The sequence below is a fragment of the Kryptolebias marmoratus genome, linkage group LG6 (genome assembly GCF_001649575.2).
Source record: "Kryptolebias marmoratus isolate JLee-2015 linkage group LG6, ASM164957v2, whole genome shotgun sequence".
In the NCBI taxonomy this organism is placed as follows: domain Eukaryota; kingdom Metazoa; phylum Chordata; class Actinopteri; order Cyprinodontiformes; family Rivulidae; genus Kryptolebias; species Kryptolebias marmoratus.
In genome coordinates, this window is record NC_051435.1 from 18232714 (window position 1) to 18251550 (window position 18837).

At 39.1% G+C, this 18837-nt stretch overlaps 1 protein-coding gene across 1 annotated transcript in view; it reads right to left on the reverse strand.

Moving 5' to 3' along the window:
• Positions 1-370: 370 nt before the first annotated feature.
• cerkl (ceramide kinase-like) overlaps positions 371-18837 on the reverse strand; it is a 30383-nt gene continuing 11916 nt past the window's right edge. Inside the window, exons 4-14 of the mRNA XM_017410164.3 lie at positions 13266-13397; positions 12609-12672; positions 10724-10854; positions 10557-10631; positions 5871-6048; positions 5638-5703; positions 5215-5252; positions 5009-5117; positions 4816-4912; positions 2375-2574; positions 371-894 (exon numbers count right to left, since the gene is read on the reverse strand). Coding sequence (XP_017265653.1) covers positions 816-894; positions 2375-2574; positions 4816-4912; positions 5009-5117; positions 5215-5252; positions 5638-5703; positions 5871-6048; positions 10557-10631; positions 10724-10854; positions 12609-12672; positions 13266-13397 — 1169 coding nt within the window. The 3' untranslated portion in view covers positions 371-815. The remainder of the gene's footprint in view (positions 895-2374; positions 2575-4815; positions 4913-5008; positions 5118-5214; positions 5253-5637; positions 5704-5870; positions 6049-10556; positions 10632-10723; positions 10855-12608; positions 12673-13265; positions 13398-18837) is intronic.

The following is an 18837-nucleotide window of genomic DNA, read 5'->3' on the forward strand; positions in this document are numbered from 1 at the left end:
TTATTAATTTAATTTAATTTAAATAGTACCTTTCAAGTACAGCATGTGTTGATTATTAAAATGCTGTAAAAGATGGAGCAAAATCTACAACAGTTGGGTTAAATGATTACTTGAAACCAGCATAAAGAAAAGTATTGAAGCTTTGTTGTAACCTTTTGTATTCTGTGAATGCAAACTGCTGAAACAACTACTTCCATCTTCCGTATGTTTTATAACTTACACAAACACAAATGTTTTATCATTTTTAATGCATTTTAATAAATGACTTAGTTGTTATGAAAGATTGTTCTGCACTGGAGCGTTTCACTGGTTCTAGAAATGCATTTCTATCAAAATAAAAGATTTTTTAATGAAAAAGCTACTTTTTTTTTTTCTCTTTTTCAATAAGATATTAGAAAAACAAACATTTAAAAAATATTCCATTTAAAACAGCTTTTACACACGAATAATTACTCGCCATTATTAGCAAAAGCAGAGAGAAATCTCTTAAAAAAATAAAACAATTTGAACTTGAATTAGGCAGGAAATAGCTTTCTGTGAGAAAAACATAATCAGGACAAGATTAAAGTAAACCATAAAAAAATAGCTGGTAATTAATACATGGGTCATGTAAACAATAGATTTAATAAAATACAACTAACCCTAAAGCGCATCGTTTCGGAGTTACAGCAGCGATTAATAAAAATGCAGCAAATTTGTATTTCACTACTTTGTTTTACCATCGCTATGGAAACCCAAGGGTCACGCTGATGACTCAGGTTACCATGGTGATGCGTCTTGGTCCCAGCAGCACACGGCTCCGGTCCCTGTTGTTCTCAGAAGCAGCTGCAGGAGGCGGCAGACTCGGCCTCGTCCACCTCCTCCCCGTACAGAGTGATGAGTCTCGAATGAACTCTGGACACACACACACACACACACACACACACACACATTACAGGTGAAAATGGAAACGTTTTTTTTTTTATGGGGAACTCATTTCTGTTTTTTAGTTTCTAAGCTTGCTGCTCTACAAGCTCTTCAAACATTACTCATATAATATGAGTCACATTTATGCGACTGGATCATTTCCTTTGCTTTATCTTTAACACACAAGACGTAAAAAATGTTCCCGTGGCTAAAATCTTTTATCAGAAATATGAGGACTGATAAGGACTGTGTACAATACAGGCTCATCTGTGTAAAAGGCATGTTATATGTCAGGGTTAAGTGGTGGAACAACAAGATTAAACATAAAAGGAACAAATACAAAACCTTGTGGAGCCCCTTTATTTATCTAAACGGGAAGTGCTTGGTAAAATTTTCAGAGGTTTTTATAGTTCGGATGAGTTTGTGGTGGTTCCCTGGCTTTGAGGAGAATCAGTGAGGACGTTTTCAGCTGAACACACAGAAGCAGGGTTAAGACCTTTTTGGGGTTAGAATGGACACAAAATGAATGTAGGAAAATGTAAATCTGGGATCCATAAAGCCTAAAATTTGCTTTAATGCCTTTGCAAAATGAAAAACTGCAACCTGGTTTGCATTATTGTTTACGTTCCCATACAGAGAAGAGACTGAAAGAAGAAACCTGAAACTTCAGCCTTCTGCAGAAAAGATGGAAGCCATTAATCAGTGATCAGTCTGTGTTTGACAGAGACGTCAAAGTTGATGCTTCAGTCAAGTTTCAAAATAAAATGAGCTCCAGCATCAATATTGAACTGATGTACAATATTAAAGGCTGTGTTTCACTTCTGTACCTGTCTACGACTGGCTGTAACCACCGTACTTATATCTGTACTCATTGGTCACTTGGTCCTCATTATCCACATTTAGGCTCCTGCATCTGTACGTCTTCATCTAATCAGTCCTTGGTTCGCTTTCCTTCATACGTCTCCCCCCCCTTGTGTCACGTCGTCTGTGCAGCTGCAGCAGCGCTCCCAGGCCTTCATTACCTGTGGCGTACAGTCTGTGGCTCCTCGCCACATCAGCCTTTGTTTTTGTTTATTAAACATTTTTAGTTTCTTCAAGCTCCTCGTGTTGCCTGCATTCTGGGTCCGACCTTTCACCAAATCTGATCATTTTACCGTTTTATTTGGCACCTTGATTTTATTGTTTTGTTACTTTATTTGGTTTAATTTTCTATCATATTGTCTGTCTAAAACAGGTGTCACATGGCAATGAGTCATTGTGTCTCGATGAGACCACCTGTATAAGGAAGAGCTGGTATTTTATTAACAAACTGTCTGAGGAAAACAATATATGTTAAACCTTTTCAAAAATAGCTTGGCTGAGTAGAAAGACCAGTGTAAAGATGCAAGCATGAAAACCAAACAAGTTTTGAATAGTTCAATAATAAACTGAATTATTAGTTCAGCAGTACCAACTCGAGCTCTCCCACCTGATGAGCACTTCGCTCGCCATCTCCACCAGCTCTCCATCGATGTTCCAGGGGAAGGCGGCGGCGCCCTCTGACTGGATGATGGGTGTGTGTTTGGCGTCTCCCTCTTCTTCGCTCTCCTCCTCAGAACAGCCAGTCAGTGAGCGAGGGCGGATCTTCACCGCTGACACCGAGTGCGTCTCCACAAAGGGGAAGTTGAACTGCAGACAGTTAGAAGGTCAGTAAGTGTGTGTGTGTGTGTGTGTCAGAGCTAAGCTAAGGAAGACAGCCAGCCAGGCCTGTTAGATCTTTGGTAAGCAGCTTGTTATGCTGCTACTGTAACACTGTGAAGCTCCAAAAGGGGGCAGCAAAGACCTGCAGTGTGTCCCTTCATCTGATTGTCCTTACTGCAGGTTTGAACTCTACAAATAAATCTGTTCATCAATCAGTTATTTACATTTATCCTGGAGCAGAAGAATTGTGTCAAAACATTAAAAAAATGTTTAATCGGATGGTTTCTGTTGCAACAATATGAACAATCTTGAAAAATGATGAGTGGGATGGCTGTGTTTTTCTTTTTCTTTTGTTATGGAACAAAATAAATACTCAAGAAATCACCAAGTGGTGTAAATCAGGATAAAATGAAGCTTTGGTGTTTGGCATTTCAACATGCAGTTTACAATTAGCTGTGCATATCTGTGTGAGCTACAATCTTTTATCCATCAGAATTTTGCACATTTTTTTCTTAAAGATTGAGCATATTTAGATATACTACATAACACTAAATACGTTTTCTTATTTTGAGGACCTGTGTCCATAAAACGCCCTTTCAGCTCTTTTTGTCACTATTTAGACATCTACAAAAATCTTACGAGGACACACACACACACACAGGAACCTTTTAATTAACTTTAGGAAAGCTCTTGTTCATAAATCAAGTCCTGTCTGACCTCCTAAAAGAGAGCTGTTAAAGTGGATGCACTTGACCAGACAGGATTGGCACGTGACGCTCAAAGGTGGGACTCGAACGGTCGCAAATACGTGTCAAACGCTTCCGCGGGGTTTCTCAGCTTGTTGTTTGTCATTAGATGTGGGTCGATCGGTTCACTGTCCCGTTTACTCTGCAGGACAGTATATTTAGAAAGTGGGTTAGTGTGCGGTCTCTGAGGCCACAGCAGGCCGTGCTGAACCAGGCTAATCTGCTCCGGCTCGTTTTTTTTTTTTCCTCTGTGTATCTTAAGATCAAAGCGTCATAAGCTGATGTCTCAAGGAGGGTTCTCACTCGTAGCTATGATTGTACCTTGATTCAGTTACATGTAGCGTTTGTTTTTTGTTTTTCATTATGTTCTTTGTGCTGGTTAAAGTGACAAACATGTTTGTCGACATCAGACCTGATCAACTAAAGAGGGCAAAGTTTGTGAGGTCATCTCTTGTCTTTATTTATGGAAGGATTGCACAAAAAGGAACAGCATCAAATCTGGATTTATACCGATGAACCCAGGAGGAGTGATGACGTAACTGAAAGAGAAAGTTTTTTGCCTCTTTAACCCAGAGGTGTCAGACTCCAGGCCTTGAGGGCTGCTTTAATCACCTCACCAAATCATCAAGTTCTCCACAAGTCATCCATTTAAACCAGGTGTTTTAAAGCAAGAACACATCTAAAACATGCAGGAGAGCGGCCCCCGAGGAACAGAGTTTGACACCCTTTGTTTTAACCACTAAATAAAATGATCTGCTTTATTTACCAGAGAATCTGTGTGTTTGATTCACCTCATTTTCATTACTGAATATCAAATGTCAAGTGCCCAGGAGGCATCCTAATCAGATGACTGAACCACCTCTGCTCACTTTTTGATATGGAGGAGGAGAAGCTGAGCTTGGCTACCCTACAGAGGAAGCTCCTTTTGGCTGCTTGTTTTTGGACTCTTATTCTTTCCATCATGATCAAAATATCATCACCAAAGGTGAGTGTTTAAACGTAGATGAACCAGTAAATCAAGAGCTTTGCTTTTTGACTCAGCTCCTTCCTCTCCAAGGCTCTTATTACTGCCAACGATCCATCTCCCACTCCATCCAGCCGTCGCTCGTTAGCAAGAATCCCAAATGTTTGAACTCCTCCGCTTGAGGCAAAAACTCACCTCCGACCCAGAGGGAGCAAGGAATAAAGGTGGAATGAGTCATCCTTAAAGTTTGGGTTTAAGACTATTTTTCAGTTTTGCACCAATTTCTCCTTCAGTTGGCTTCAGACACAAAAACATATTCAGTTAAGCTCAAAATAGACTTTTAAAACATTAACAGAACACAGGGATTACCAAAAACATGGCAATGAGAGACCAGGTGCTCCTGACCTGAAGCTGGACTGAGATTTTAATAAAACTCAACCAGATGACGCAGCAGAGTTAGTTTCAGTTTGCAGGTTTATCCACTGATGATCACCGAAGTTGCTTCTTGGTGGTTCTCACCTGCCCACTAGAGCTGCTGTATCTCTTCAGATGTTTGACGAACTCTGACCTGGATGTATTCCCTACTGCGATCAGCGACGCACTGCCATTGGCCAAGCTGCCACAAACAGGAAGTAGAGATGGGCGTTACCAGATCATGAGTTAACCTGTGGCATTGAAGGTATCGTAGAACTGGTTATTATCTTTGGGGTACCTGGTGTTTGGAGCCAGCCCTCGGGGTGCATGAGGGCTCAGACAGGGGATGGACATGACGCTGATGTTCAAATACAGGCCATGGTTGGTTGTCCATGACTCCTCCCCCTCTGCTTCGACCAATCACAGATAAATTCGAAAAAACAACAGAGTCAGAAGTTTTACTCAGGTCTGTTTTCATAAGTGTTCATATAAAGACATGCTCACCTGACTCCGGATCCTGTTTTTCATCTTGGTTCTGTTTTCTGAAACAGGAACGCAAACTTTAGTTTAAAAAAAAAAACTTTTTTTTTTCCACAACATCTCATAAGCTAATTATTTGGCCCAGAAATGACAAATGTTTTGTGAGTAAAACTAAAGATAAAGAACCTATTAAATCACCATTAATTTTTTTTAATGTTTAAATGTAAAAAAGCTCGCTTTGTATCATGTTTTGTTTTACCAGACAATAAGATTAAGTCATTATTGTGAACAATTAGGTGAAATTTGAATTACCATACATTCAGATGAACTTTGTGTCATCAGATGATGAGGAAGAAAGGAAGCCTAACTATAATAAAATTTTTAAACTCTCAGTACTTTCTGTTTTACACATTTACTTGAAACAAAATGTATTAATGTGTTTCTCACCGATGTCCAGAAAAACTCTGGCTTGTTTTCTTTGCAGGTAAAAAAGACAGCTGACAGTCCTCAGGTCTGGTGGAGACAAAGAAGAAAAAAAAAAAGGTATCATGAGAAAATAACAACTAAATTAAATCACAATTTGTTCTGTGTAAGTTTTAACACAAAACAAAAGAAAAAAGAAAAAAAAAGAAAAACAATCACTCAAATACTAACAAAAACAAATAAAATGTTTATGTTACCTAAGTCTGGCCAGTGTCTTCACCAGAGCGTATTCCCGTCGCCTTGACGACAACATCCATCTCTTCTTCTCTGCACGTGCTAAGCTGCGCCCACCGAAACCAAACATGGCGGAGAAGCCGTAATGCACCAAGTGACCGTAAGACGAGAAGCTGCACATGTCCACCTGCTGCAGGTGACCTGCGAGCAGACAGGAGGTTTTAATGATGCGTCTGTTTGTTTAGCTGTCTGTTAGCAAAATATCTCATGAAGCACTGGACCCTTTTTATTGAAACCCTATAAAAAGTCACCATTGGATGCAAATGTACATCTAATTCAAGATGGTCGCCACAACAAATCTACCTTAACAAACACAAAAATAGCTGTAACTCAGTCAACTTTACAGATATTGAGGTAAAATTTGGTTTGATAGTAGCTGAGGGTCATCCTCATCTCCTGCTCCGAGTGCTCTGACATCTTTAAAACGTCAGCCTGCAGCTTGCACTCTGAAAGGATTGCTAGTTTATTTATAATTATTTTACTGGGACCCTTCACAGACGCCGTAATGTTGCATGAACATTTAACTGAGCATGAATCAAGCCTCTGTCCTAAAACTGACTGATTTACGTTTTTTTTTAAGATCCCATAAACGAATTTATATTCCCACTGCATCAGTTATAGAACCACACACACAGCTCATAATAAGGCCTGCAGTCATTAGACAGAAACTCATTAACGTTCAAGAATAAATCTCAAAATATAAGTCCAGCAGAGACTTCAGAAGTGTGCGTGTTAATACTGATAATATTAGATTTCTCTTTTTGCAGTAAAGGGATTAGAGTCTACAGTATACAGTATGTGTTTCCAGGCAGTTGAAGTGATGAAGATGTCATTACGCCAAGAAGGTTTTAACAAAGCTTGTAGATGCCAATGAATCTGGTAAGGGATTTAAAGGGATATTTGGAAAGAAAAAAAAAATCTACTTTGAGCCAAATCCTCGCCAAGTGGTGCAGAATCCGAACAGTGGCCAACCTGACCAGAAATAGCAGCTGCAGCAAAATCAACTGACAAGCAGATCGTTTTTTTGTAAAGTCACATAAAACTCTTTTATTCTTTATAAAGAATCAGTAAAAAAACGGACGCATCTACAGTCTAACTCTGTCAGGTCTAGCTCTAAACTGAACCGCAGAGAAAAGAGGAAAAGCCAACGCAAAACAACTGCGGAGCCCGTAAAGGTACAGCCGGAACATCCAGCCGAAGACAGCACCCCTGGGAACAGTGGACATGCATCTCATTGGGCAAACAGCAAGGAAGTTCCCAAAAGTGTCTCAAAACAATCGCACAGCAGATCTCTCAAAATAGTCACAGAGTTGTTGCGGGTCTCTGGACTCGTCTCAACTTTGTTTCTGTCAAATTTTGAGGCAAAAATTTGCCAGCAGTTTGCACAAATGTGCCATTCAGTGTGAATCTGAGCGAAAATATTTGTATTTTTTTGGATAATTTAGTGTCTCCAACTAGTCCCAGACAGTCCCTCCTGAGTGCCGTGCTACCTTAAGAAATCTCTATTGATGGAGAACTTTATACCAACTGTAGAGCACAGTGTTGGGAGTATTATTTTTGGGGCTCGCTGTATTTCAGAAATTGAGTATTGCTCTCTGTGTGATGAAAACTCCCATCAAAATCAACCCAAAATAATGTGTGTGAATTGAGGAATGGATTAAAAATGTAAGCAAATGATGCTAGAGACTGATAAAAATGACAAACTACAAAATGTTTTTTCTTCTAGAAGCAGAAATACAAGTTATACTTTGTGTCGCTCTCAGTTTGGGAACGATGCTTTATAGATTAACTAAAGTTTTAGACCAGATTCACTGCTTTCACAGAATACGACTGCTGAAGGTTCAAACGTTACATTTGCTGCAGCCATGTCTTGTTTAACATGTATGCCACAAATGCTGTTTATTATATAGAAAATAAGCAAACCCTGAGAAAACAATGGCCAATAAATACTGTCCTGAAACAGTTTGGTTGTCTGATATTACAAGTTTTTTCCTAAAATGCTTTCATGAGTCAAGTGGTTTGCAATTTATTGTCCGACACCCTTTGAACGCAGCACAAATCACATCAGCAAGCTGAACAAAAACAACCTGATTTAAAAATCAAAATCTTTTAAGGAGATGCTCGATCAGGTTTTAGATGGATGTACACACACACACACAGCCATCTGGCCACATACCTGCTGTAACCTAATGAACTGTCGTCTGCCCACCTGTCTGTCTGCCTGCCTGCCTGTCTGTCTCTCTGGACAGAATCTGATTTCCTCACCATATGGCGTGTTGTTGGTGTGTTGGTGTAGTTCTGGGAGTTGTGCTGGATTAAAGCTGAGACGGTCAGTGTCAGTGCAGGAAACCTGCAGCACACCTTAAAGGATCTGCTAATATTACTGTGCGGTGTAAACAACAGGAAAAGTAATAATGGGATTCATAAAATATAAAAATCATTTTTATGATTATTTCTTTGCTGGGAATCTGTCAACCATTTGGCTTTAAGATGAGAATAAATGACTTTATAAGCAAAAGCAGTTAGTGCTTTAAAAATGATTAAAATTAGAAACTTTTTTACTTCAACACTTTTCAAAATAATCCTAAATTTCCTATGTACACTTAATTATTAGCAGTCTTAGTTGCTGGTGAGTTTTCTGTCGTTTTGCGAAGAAATGCAGAAAAGCAGAAAACAGATGGCTGTGTCTTTGTAAGATAATGGAAGTTTATAATCCTTCAAAAAAATCAAAAATAAATCTAACAAGGCAAAACTGAAATAACTAACAAAGACATTATTTTTGGAGCACATTTTTTCCTAATCCATCATCTAATAAAAACAAAGTTTGCAGAGTGAGTCTGATGCCGTCTCACTACTTCAGTTAAAATAAACAACAAATCAAGTTAATGCAGCGCTCACACTTTTGCTTCCAGATGTTTTCCAAGACAACAGAGGTTCAGTTTTATACAGGCGACACAAAAACAAGAGGGAGGTTCTTAATTTAGTGATTCAGTCGACTTTGTTCCTTTAAAAATGTTTATAACGTGCTCGGTGTTAGGCAGTAAGTGAATCAGTTTGTCAGATGTTTGCAAACAAAACAAAACAAAAACTCATGGTCTGCAGGTAACCGTAGCAACAGCAGTGATGCTTTAAGCTCCAGCAGGTATGGAGCACCATTGAGAACGTATATCACACCACTGTGGTTAAGTCCACCTTAAATGTGTGGTGATCGCAGCTTTTTCACCTGGTGTTTGTGAGAAAAATTTTTCATTCTGATTTTACCTTTTTTTTATTGTTAGTGTTATTCAACAGACTGAACTGTCCATCTCTCACACACACATGCAAACACACACCAGCGTCCAGTGTTGAATGGTCATAATGAACCATCTCGCCACAACTTGTCAAACAAAAACACCTCCCGCTGCCAGCTGATTGGTCGGCAGGTTGGGCAGCAAGATGTTTAAAGGGAAGGGGGCGGGGCTACAGGGAGCACAGTAAACCTGTGATTTAGTGAAACCGATCCTGCTGTTGGACATCTGTCTGCTCCCTCCCTTTGGAGTCCAGTGCCACCATCTGTCTGCTGGGTTGTTGTTCTCAAACTCTGGTCCTGTTGCCACTCTAATGGAGCATCAGCCAATCAATTCAAATCAAGGCTTAGCAAAATCACAAGCCTCGGATTGGTTCCCTCTACTGATAAATAAGCTTCATCAATACAAGTAGAAAGCACTCAGGAGGAACTGTGGAATACAGAGAAATGGACAGAACCCACTCTGTGACACATGATACACCCAGATGTCCAAATTAGAGATGCAGAAAAGTCAGAGAGCATCCACAAGAACATGACAATAGAACTTCTAGTATGTGTGTCATTTCACACACAATTTATACAAGCTTCTTTTTTATATTAAACTCACACCTCAACAATACATTAAGCAGTTTCTGTGGATCAATATTTTCCTCAAGGACTGAATCAGGAGGAGCTGGAGAACAAATCACTGACCCTCCATTTAGTGGACAACCTGCTGTATCCACGTGATCAGTCGCCACTCAACACATCCCTACTCGGGATGTCCCAGCTGTAAATACAGTACACAGCAAATGTACCTAAGTTGGACCTAAGTTGAATCCTTTCACATTTTAGATCTGCAGAAGCTGTGCCCACACAAGCTCTTTAAACTCATCAGAATATATACAAAAATAAAGGTTAAACCTTTTTATGGTGTATAGATTACAACTAGAATGAATCTAATTCCTATAAATGTCACTTGGTATGACACACATATAGGTCTGCGTATTTCAAATGTTATCAGACAACTTTCCACAAGAATAAATCAAATAGAACGAGTGAGGACATCCTGATTGGTTCTGAGTAGATGAAATGTTTGCAGAATACAAACTACAACCTTGGCTCTGAAATAGGCAGAACCCAACCAAGAAGGTGTAACAGTAGAGCTACAAGAACAGTGTGACCCACCAGGCAGGGTCTAAACAGGAAAACATACAACTTGGGCTCTGAGATTGGGTAGATTATGATGGATTATTTGTTGTAGACCAGGTAGAGGTCTTCACTGTAAGTGTCCAACAGGTAAATAGACCAGTTAGAGTCAGAAAAGGCTGAATCTGTATAATAAGAAGCTAATAAAGAGCTAAAAAATATAAAGAGAGTTTACCTAGCACAATGTGGAAGGCTGCCGTGACTGGATCTCGGACTCCATGAACAGAACAGGAAACTACATCTGTAGAACCTGTAAAAAGATTAAAAAATGAAAATGCAAACCATGTCACGTTATGTGCAGCCTCGCAGCCTTCGTGCTGCGCTGCCATTAAAATGCCTCACCAGCAGGAATGATCCCCAGTGGCAGCACGGCTTTCACTGGCTCCTCGGGAGAATTTGCATCCAGCTGAGCTCTGAGAACCAGAGCGTGACACAGCTCGGCCACCGATCCGTCCCCGCCGACGCACACCACCCTGACCCAACATGTGGAAGCAGATCAGCACAGGCGGACAGGCAGATAGAGACGTCTGACAAACCTCTCAAACTTTTATTGTGAAGGTGAAGGCAGAAATACAACTCAAGAAATACAAAACACAGTTGAACAAAACAGGCTAATAGCTTTCTTATTTATGACATTTCTTTCACTGTACGTCTTGGTAAAATTAAAAAAACAGCCCCTTATATTATTTTATCTTATTTTCCATATATTGAACATTTTTCACTTCTAACCTTATATCTTAGACCCTCCAACTAGAGATGCAAACAGATGAAGTGAGCATTTAATATGTTGTGACACTATTGTTTCATATGTGTGTTTATTTTTGTAAGAGGAACAATAAAAGTAACTGTTATGATGAATATCTTTATTTCTGTTAAAAATCTGAAAAAAACATGGGTCACATTCAGATGTTGTAGACACCAAAAAACTCTTGAAGAAAGAAAACTTCAGTGTTTTCTTATTTACAGCTCCTACAGCCACGGCTTTAGCTCTTCAAATTTTCAAGTGTAATTTAGGAAAAGAGAAAGTCTCCAAAATATGTGTCTGAATGATTTCCAGGAGACAGACAAAAGAGACAAAAAAAAAACAAAAAACATCAACAAACTGACAAATGAAATGAACTAGTAAAAATAAAATTGAGTTTCATTATAAAAAAGAAAGAACTAAAAACAAAAATTCAGCTTTTGTTTGAACAAAAGTGGGAAAGTTCATTTACGGAGTTTGAATTTGCAGTAAACGGAATCGAAAACAGGCTCCGCCCCCTTTTCCCTCCTCCTGTGTACAGGATTACCTGGAACTCTGGTCGCCACGGTGACAGCCAGCCTAATTGGCAAATGTAGGTTTCAACCAAATCCCCGACTATTGTAGCCTCGCGCACAAACACACACACACACTCAGCAGCTAGCTTAGCAACGTTGAGCTAATCTTCTCTAAGAACATTAAGCTTTATGAGGGCTGAGCACAAAAGCTGATTACACACAGACACACACACACAGACGTAGAAACCATCATTGACTGATAAGAATCTGATCAGTGTTTTTGTACTTGTAACTGTTGTGCTGTTTCATTCAAAAACACAAAGTTTTTACACTTTTTTTGTAAAAGAATCTTTGTTCACATCAGTTTTCTTTTGTCGCAGTTTAAGCATTTCATTGGACTTGTGTGTGTGTGTGTGTGTGTGTGTGGAGTGTGTGGGATCAGTCTGGGTCAGTGTGTTTTAGTGTCAGTCTCTGAATACACGGCTCACTTCAGTCTGTTTTAAAGGATGATGTCCTGAACTCAGACGAGCCGATTTCTACAGCTTAGTTTACCTTTAACACGTCATGTTATTTTCTACAAAGTCAATATTACAAAACACTTTGAGATGTCACAAAACTTATTTTGTGTTCAATTTTATATTTTTGTCCATGATTTAATTAGTAGTCCCTTATAAAAGCATGTTCTCTTCTATAGTTTGTTTATGTATAACCTACTTTTTTATGATAAAAACAACAATTTCATGCTTCTCTAAGTAAATAATGCAGTACTACTGAGCATCTAGATATAACTCAACACTTATTGATGAGTAAAACCCAGAATGTTAAATTACCTACATGTTTTGGATCATTTTCCATGATAAAATATGGCTAAAAAAACAAAAGTTTTCTCTTTTAAAAACATAATTCATCTCCAAATAATTAATCCTCTAAACAACGAAAAGAAAGGCGAAGGAAGAGTGAAACAACTAACCCATCATATTCATCCAGTTTGCATTCCTTCATCACTGAGAGAGCATGACCCTTCCTCTCAGTCACTGGAAAGACAGACAGACAGAAAGACAAGTACAGACAGACAGACAGAGAAAGAAAAAGGGGGAAAAGGAGAAGTAAGCAGATGGAGAGACACTGAGATGGACAAAGATAAAGTGTTCGTGCATGTGTGTGGTCAGAGGAACACAAGCGTGTGTTCGATAGCTGCCAAAAAAAAAAGAAGTGGGACAACGGATATCACACCATCTGCTGAGAGGAGGGAGAGGAGAGGAGCAACCATGAGAAAGGAGGTGAGGGGAGAAAACAACAGAAAAGAGAAGAGGAGGAATCACAGCAGAGGAGAGGAGAAGACAGGAAGTTGTCTCCCTCTGTCACAACAGATGGGCTAAGCTCCGCCCCTTGTCTCAGGTTACCTAGCGACTAAAAACTGCCATTAGCTCTGACCTTTGGACCTGAACATGCAAGCACACTCGCGCACAGATTTCAATATGATTTGACATCAAAAAATAAAGCTTTGCAGTGGGTGTACCATCTTTAAACAACACAGATGGCAAAAACGAATTAAAAAAACCCTATTACCAATTTTTGTTTATTATTTTTATTTGTTGCAGGGAAATAAACAGCTGTACGGACAAACCTGTGATGTCAGTGCGGAGGTCAGCCATCTTAAAAAGCGGAGCCACGTGTTCTCTGTAGATATGAACGGCCTCCTTCTTGTGGCTGCTGGGGTTGATGAACACCTTCAGGTACCTGGGACGGCTGCTGAACCCTGCGCACACACAAGAACGCCCATGTGAACAGCTGTCGTTTGGGTTTCGATGAATATGAAGAAGTCCCGAGGTTCTTTTTGGTAATTCAGTGAAATGCTACATGGAGTAGGCGAACTCGGCAGAGTCCAGCTCACAGGGACACGATCAATGAACCTGTTCACATATGAGAGGACAAGTTAAAGGTGTGAATGCAAGCACAAGCCTGTCTTTTTCTAGTGATCCACCTAATTTGCAAATAAGGATGTTCATCAGATGCAGAGGTAAAAAAAAAAGATCAAAGTTTTTACAATGTGTAATACCAGCTTATGTTTGATCACAGGTTGGATAGCCATCTGCTTCCAGTCCCGTATGACAGAAGCTACAGTTCATAAAACCCTTTAAGGAGCTACATGTGTAACCTTAAATACAATCTTAGCTGTTTACTGAGTCAACTTAGTGGTTAACATATAGCTAGTCTTTATTGATCCTTCGACCCCAGGATCAAAATCTCGAACTGTGCCTTATCTTGTTTCCTGAAAACATCATCATCCGGAATCATCTGTTCATCTTTCTCGACTAAATGTTCGTGAAATCAACTAAAACTGGCGTACAAGTGGTGTAGTTGTTTCTTTGCATATGGAATGAGAGTGCAGCTCAGATCATCGCATGCGATACGATGCACGTTGAGACACATTCTGTGCAGGGTGTAGGTGGACGTTTGTGGAGCTATCCACCTGCGATCAGATGAACATTAATGACCAGTGTGAACACATCCATCTGGTAGGTCTGGTTCTCTCTAACATGCTCAGTTTTCTCTGCAGCTCTGACTGAGGAAAAAAGAACAACTTATAAATCAAGAAAATGTTGACTTTCTGATTTTTTAATTGGTATAATCATGAATTAAAAAGCATTTCCAGTATTCTGAAAAAACAAAGTAAAACTTTTGCTTAGTACTGTACATCTTTACCACTGATTAATACAGTGTATGAATGTGTGTGTATCAGATCCACTCTAAAACACACAGGGACTCACTCACACAGACTCCCTGTGCAGCTCATCATTAGGCAGATTTAAGAACCGCATTATGAATCCCCACAGACCAGCTCAGATCAATACACACACCAGCTCCATTATCCAGCTCATGACTATAATCTGCTCCCAACAGGCCGTGACCTCGCCCTGTTAATGACCCCAAATGCATACACAAAGTGCACCTCCTGCCATCACTCCATAGTTCTGACCAGGTTCTCCGGAGATCTCGTAAGGAGCCACCTGACACCTCCGCCACACTTTGCTCCCCCCCACCCCAAAGATGACTAGAAGCCCACCGTTGTCTCAGAAAGGAAGCTCATTCTTTCTGCAGGTAATGAGAGGAAATTGAAATGAAAAACTGAATTTCTACTCAGGTTGATGAAGAGGTTAGGATGGCAGGGAGGTGCTAAGACTAAACTGATGAAAAGCCAAAATTTGAAAAGGGACCATTTTACTAAGAGGCAAAACCACCTCAGTATTCTGCCACCTGAAACCTTGTTTTAATTGTAGAGACAGGGACAAGGAACCTTTAGAGGATCCCCTGTCCCCTCTACCTGTCTCTGGACTTTTAACTTCTAGGAGAGGCTTCAGCCTCCCAATGACCCCGAAGAGGACAAACTGAGTACAGTAAACGGATATGTGGGATTACCTTGAGGTCTAAATGAGCCTTACTGATTCTGTTTGTCTCTGGTGATGCAGAGCTGTTATCTCTTAAACACAAAGTAATATGAGGAGACGTCATTCAATTTGCTGATAAGTTTCTCAGAAACACGTTGACTTAAAGATGTCAAATATACATCAGATCACCTCGCAGCCTCAGTCAGCGGCATGTTTCTATGGCGCCGCTGAAGGGTCACCATGGCAAAAAATCCCAATGTTGTCAAGAAGGAGTGTTGAATTTCCGACAAAGGACTTAAGGCCGGACTGCTAAATGTTGTTGATGAAAGCAGAGACTCCATCTGAAGGTGGTGTCAACATCATGAACTTGAAGTATTTAATCATTTACTCGTTTAATGAATTATGAGTGAAAATTAAATGACGTGTATCTTGGTGTTTAATGCAAAACTATACTAAAATATCTGAAGATGTGACTTGACAATCTGGATTGTAAAATAACTTGTCAATAGAAAATTATATGGACTTTTAATCAGGGTCTGACTCTTTTGATACTTTATCACACATAAATCTTAATTAATTTAATATTTGAGCAAGACTCGCATGATCCAGGTAAACCGCTATGAATGATTTCATGCTCATTTTGTCTTATTGTGGAGCCGTTATGTGCCTGATATAGAGTCAGCAGAGAAGTATTAAAAATGCTGCTGTGACGTGCTTTATCTCAGTAGATTAATGATGCACAGCAGCGTTTCTCTTTACGCTCCTCAAGAATCTCCTGAGAACAGAGAAGTCTTTGAAAGCTCTCATGATAGCGACAGTATAAAGTCACCTTCAACGGTGACACTTTCAGCAGCCTCAGTACATTTGTGTCGTAATACAAACGTTGCTCAGTTGAAAAAGGTGATAAACTGAACAAACAGTTTCATGCCAAACTATAGAGGTTTAATTTCCAGGAATGTAGCATTTTTTTGCAAAAGTATGACTTTTTAAAATTTTAAAGTCTGCCAGAAAATGCTATAAAAGAGGCACTAGTCTGGCTAGCCATTAGCCTGACTTCTTCGTTCCCTATGACTAATGTTATGGCTGATGAGGTACTAACTATTAATAACTGTTTGACAGAACAAACTATCCTTTTCAGGGAGGCCTGTTTTTACTTGGGGTTGTTGAATTACACATGTTGTGGTACGCTAAATAAGAAGAGATGAATAAATGTGAGCCAAGTTCTGGTTTTAAGGAAGCCACTAGATTTTACCATCATAATATTCCAGCTGTTTAAATTCCTTTCAGTGAGATGGTGGGGACAGTGTGCATTGTAGCACTCCCCCCTCTTCTCCCAGCTGCTGCGAGCTGTCAGTCAGTTGTGTATGATGGCGGTGATTTCTCCTCAACTTTTCTACTCATTGGAAATTGACTCTGGTAGCAAAGAAAACAACAACAACAACCAAAAAAAAAAAAAAAATCCCAGAAAATCATGTGTTGAGAGATGAGATGCACCAGCAATCACTCTTTTTAAGGTAATGCTGTTTTGAAACAAGCTACAAGAGTTAGCAGGTGGATTGGTGAAATAACCTACAGCAGGCTTGTAACCCAGCTAACATCAACCTATCAGACTCCCAAAAATACAAAAATCACAATGGCAGAAACAAACCTGCATAATAAACAACCTACTTTAGAGTTATAACTATCTGGTGTCCCTTCTGTTTTTGTGTTAAGGTCTTTAACCTTCATGTACACCCATTTAAAAAATATCACATTATCTTTTAAAATGACATGCTGGCTCGATGATATTTTAGCTGACACCAGTTTTAAATTTGGTCTCAATAAACTAAATTAAGATTTCAACCTTGTTCTTCAAAGATATCAGTCGTGGACACAGATTTAAAATCAGCATTTATGAGTAAATTCATTATAGGACTAATCTTTAATCTTACTCTCCTTAAGTGTATCTGTGCATCAAAATGACAATAACTATAAATAAATAATATATTGTATTAAAGATGACTATATTAATATAGCTGTATTTATTATTTTAGCATCATGTGATACAAACACCAGTAGTAATTGCAGTTACACTTTTATGTAAAAGCAATTAGATCCTGTGATACACTTCAAAATGCTTGTTTTAACTAAAATGTCTGATATCCTTATGTATCATGTTAATTCATTCATCACTTGTTGACTCAACCAAACCTGAGGTTGGCAGAAATTACATTTTATTGTGCACAAGCCTACTGTAATCCCAAATAGTGGATAAATAAATTATAATACAAATACTGGCATCAAAAGAGGCACCTAAGGGTGGCTGGGCTAAAGAGCAGGTTTTGGGTTTTTAGCTTCGACTGAAATGAATGCAGGCAGCTCTTTAAATTCCACCTCTGATATGAGAAATTATCGGTCATGCAGACAAATCAATCTGGCAGTTTTTCCTCCCTTGTTTGAGTTGCAGTAAAACAAAGACAGTGTCCAAATGTTTGACTTCTATTGAGTAATGAATGTGTGCTGGGGTAAAATAAATACGTTTTTCCTGACAAACTAATAGGCGGCCTGAATATAAACGAGAGAAAGAGAGGTGAGGAGTCCGCTCTCATCCAGTCTCTATGGATACACACGAGTTTACTGACATACCAGTTAATATGTAACACACAGCTGTGTGCACATGCACATCTAAAAAGGGCTATAAAAAATTTTTTACGGAGAAATCGTCAGACTGATATTTCTTTTTGGAAAAAGAGACAATAAAGTACAGTTCAAGGTTCTTCTGCATACGGTTGCTGCTGTTGCTAATCTGAAAGTTAGTGTGTTTTAAAAAAGATAAGTTGCTTAGGTTAGAAAACATTTTATAGATCCATCTATTAATCAAGAAAAATTACAAATCAATTACCAAGAACGTTTTTGTTGATAAGGCTTAAGGTTTTCAAGCCACATGAGTTATTTGTTTACAGAAAAAAAAACAATTTGCACTTGCTTATTGAATTCTTCCATAAGTAGTGGTCATCAAAGTAAGATCTCTAGCTGCCAAAAGGGTCACCAAAAATCCCTGTGAGATTTTGACGGCACAAAAAAATTATTTTGATAATGTTCTGTGTGAAAACAAAGAGCATCAAACACTGATGCTGCACTCAGAGACACATTTAGTTCTTGTGCTCATGAGTGATTTTGTGTTTAATAGAACAGCAAGAAATATTTTAAGAATTTTCGGATGAACAAAATTTGATGTGTCTCTGAAACAATGGGCACATAACGCTCTATAATGAGAATAACAAGCGTTTAAAAGGACCTAAATCAATCATAACTGTACACATTTGGGTGCAACCTACAGTTAGAAATCATGGTATATGACGTCCCTAAAAAGAGTACATTGGCTTTGCTGTTCCAGCTGTAATCTAGGAGGGTATGGGCTTTGTAGCTTGTATGTTATTGTACCTTAAAAGATACATTTTTGCATTTTTATTAGCACAAGTAAACTTTAGTTTGAAATATCCCCCTTAAAAATCTCCATTTATAAGGTCTGATAAATACAAACACACAAAATGTAGGAGTAGGGCCAGATGGAAGAGGTAAAATGGGATTTCGTCATTGTTCTGTTTTCTCAGTGCTTACACATACTGTACTTATCGAATATATCTACAATGATGGATCTCTTTACTTTCAGGTGTGACATCAAGAAATGCCTCAGGGATGAGAATAAGTCTAATACCGTTTGAGCTAATTTGGTGTCCAAAAACTACTTGTCAGCTCAGCTCAGCGACGGTGAGAGTTTGACCGCTACCCCCAAAACTGTAAGTCTGTGGAGTTGTTAAACAACTGCAG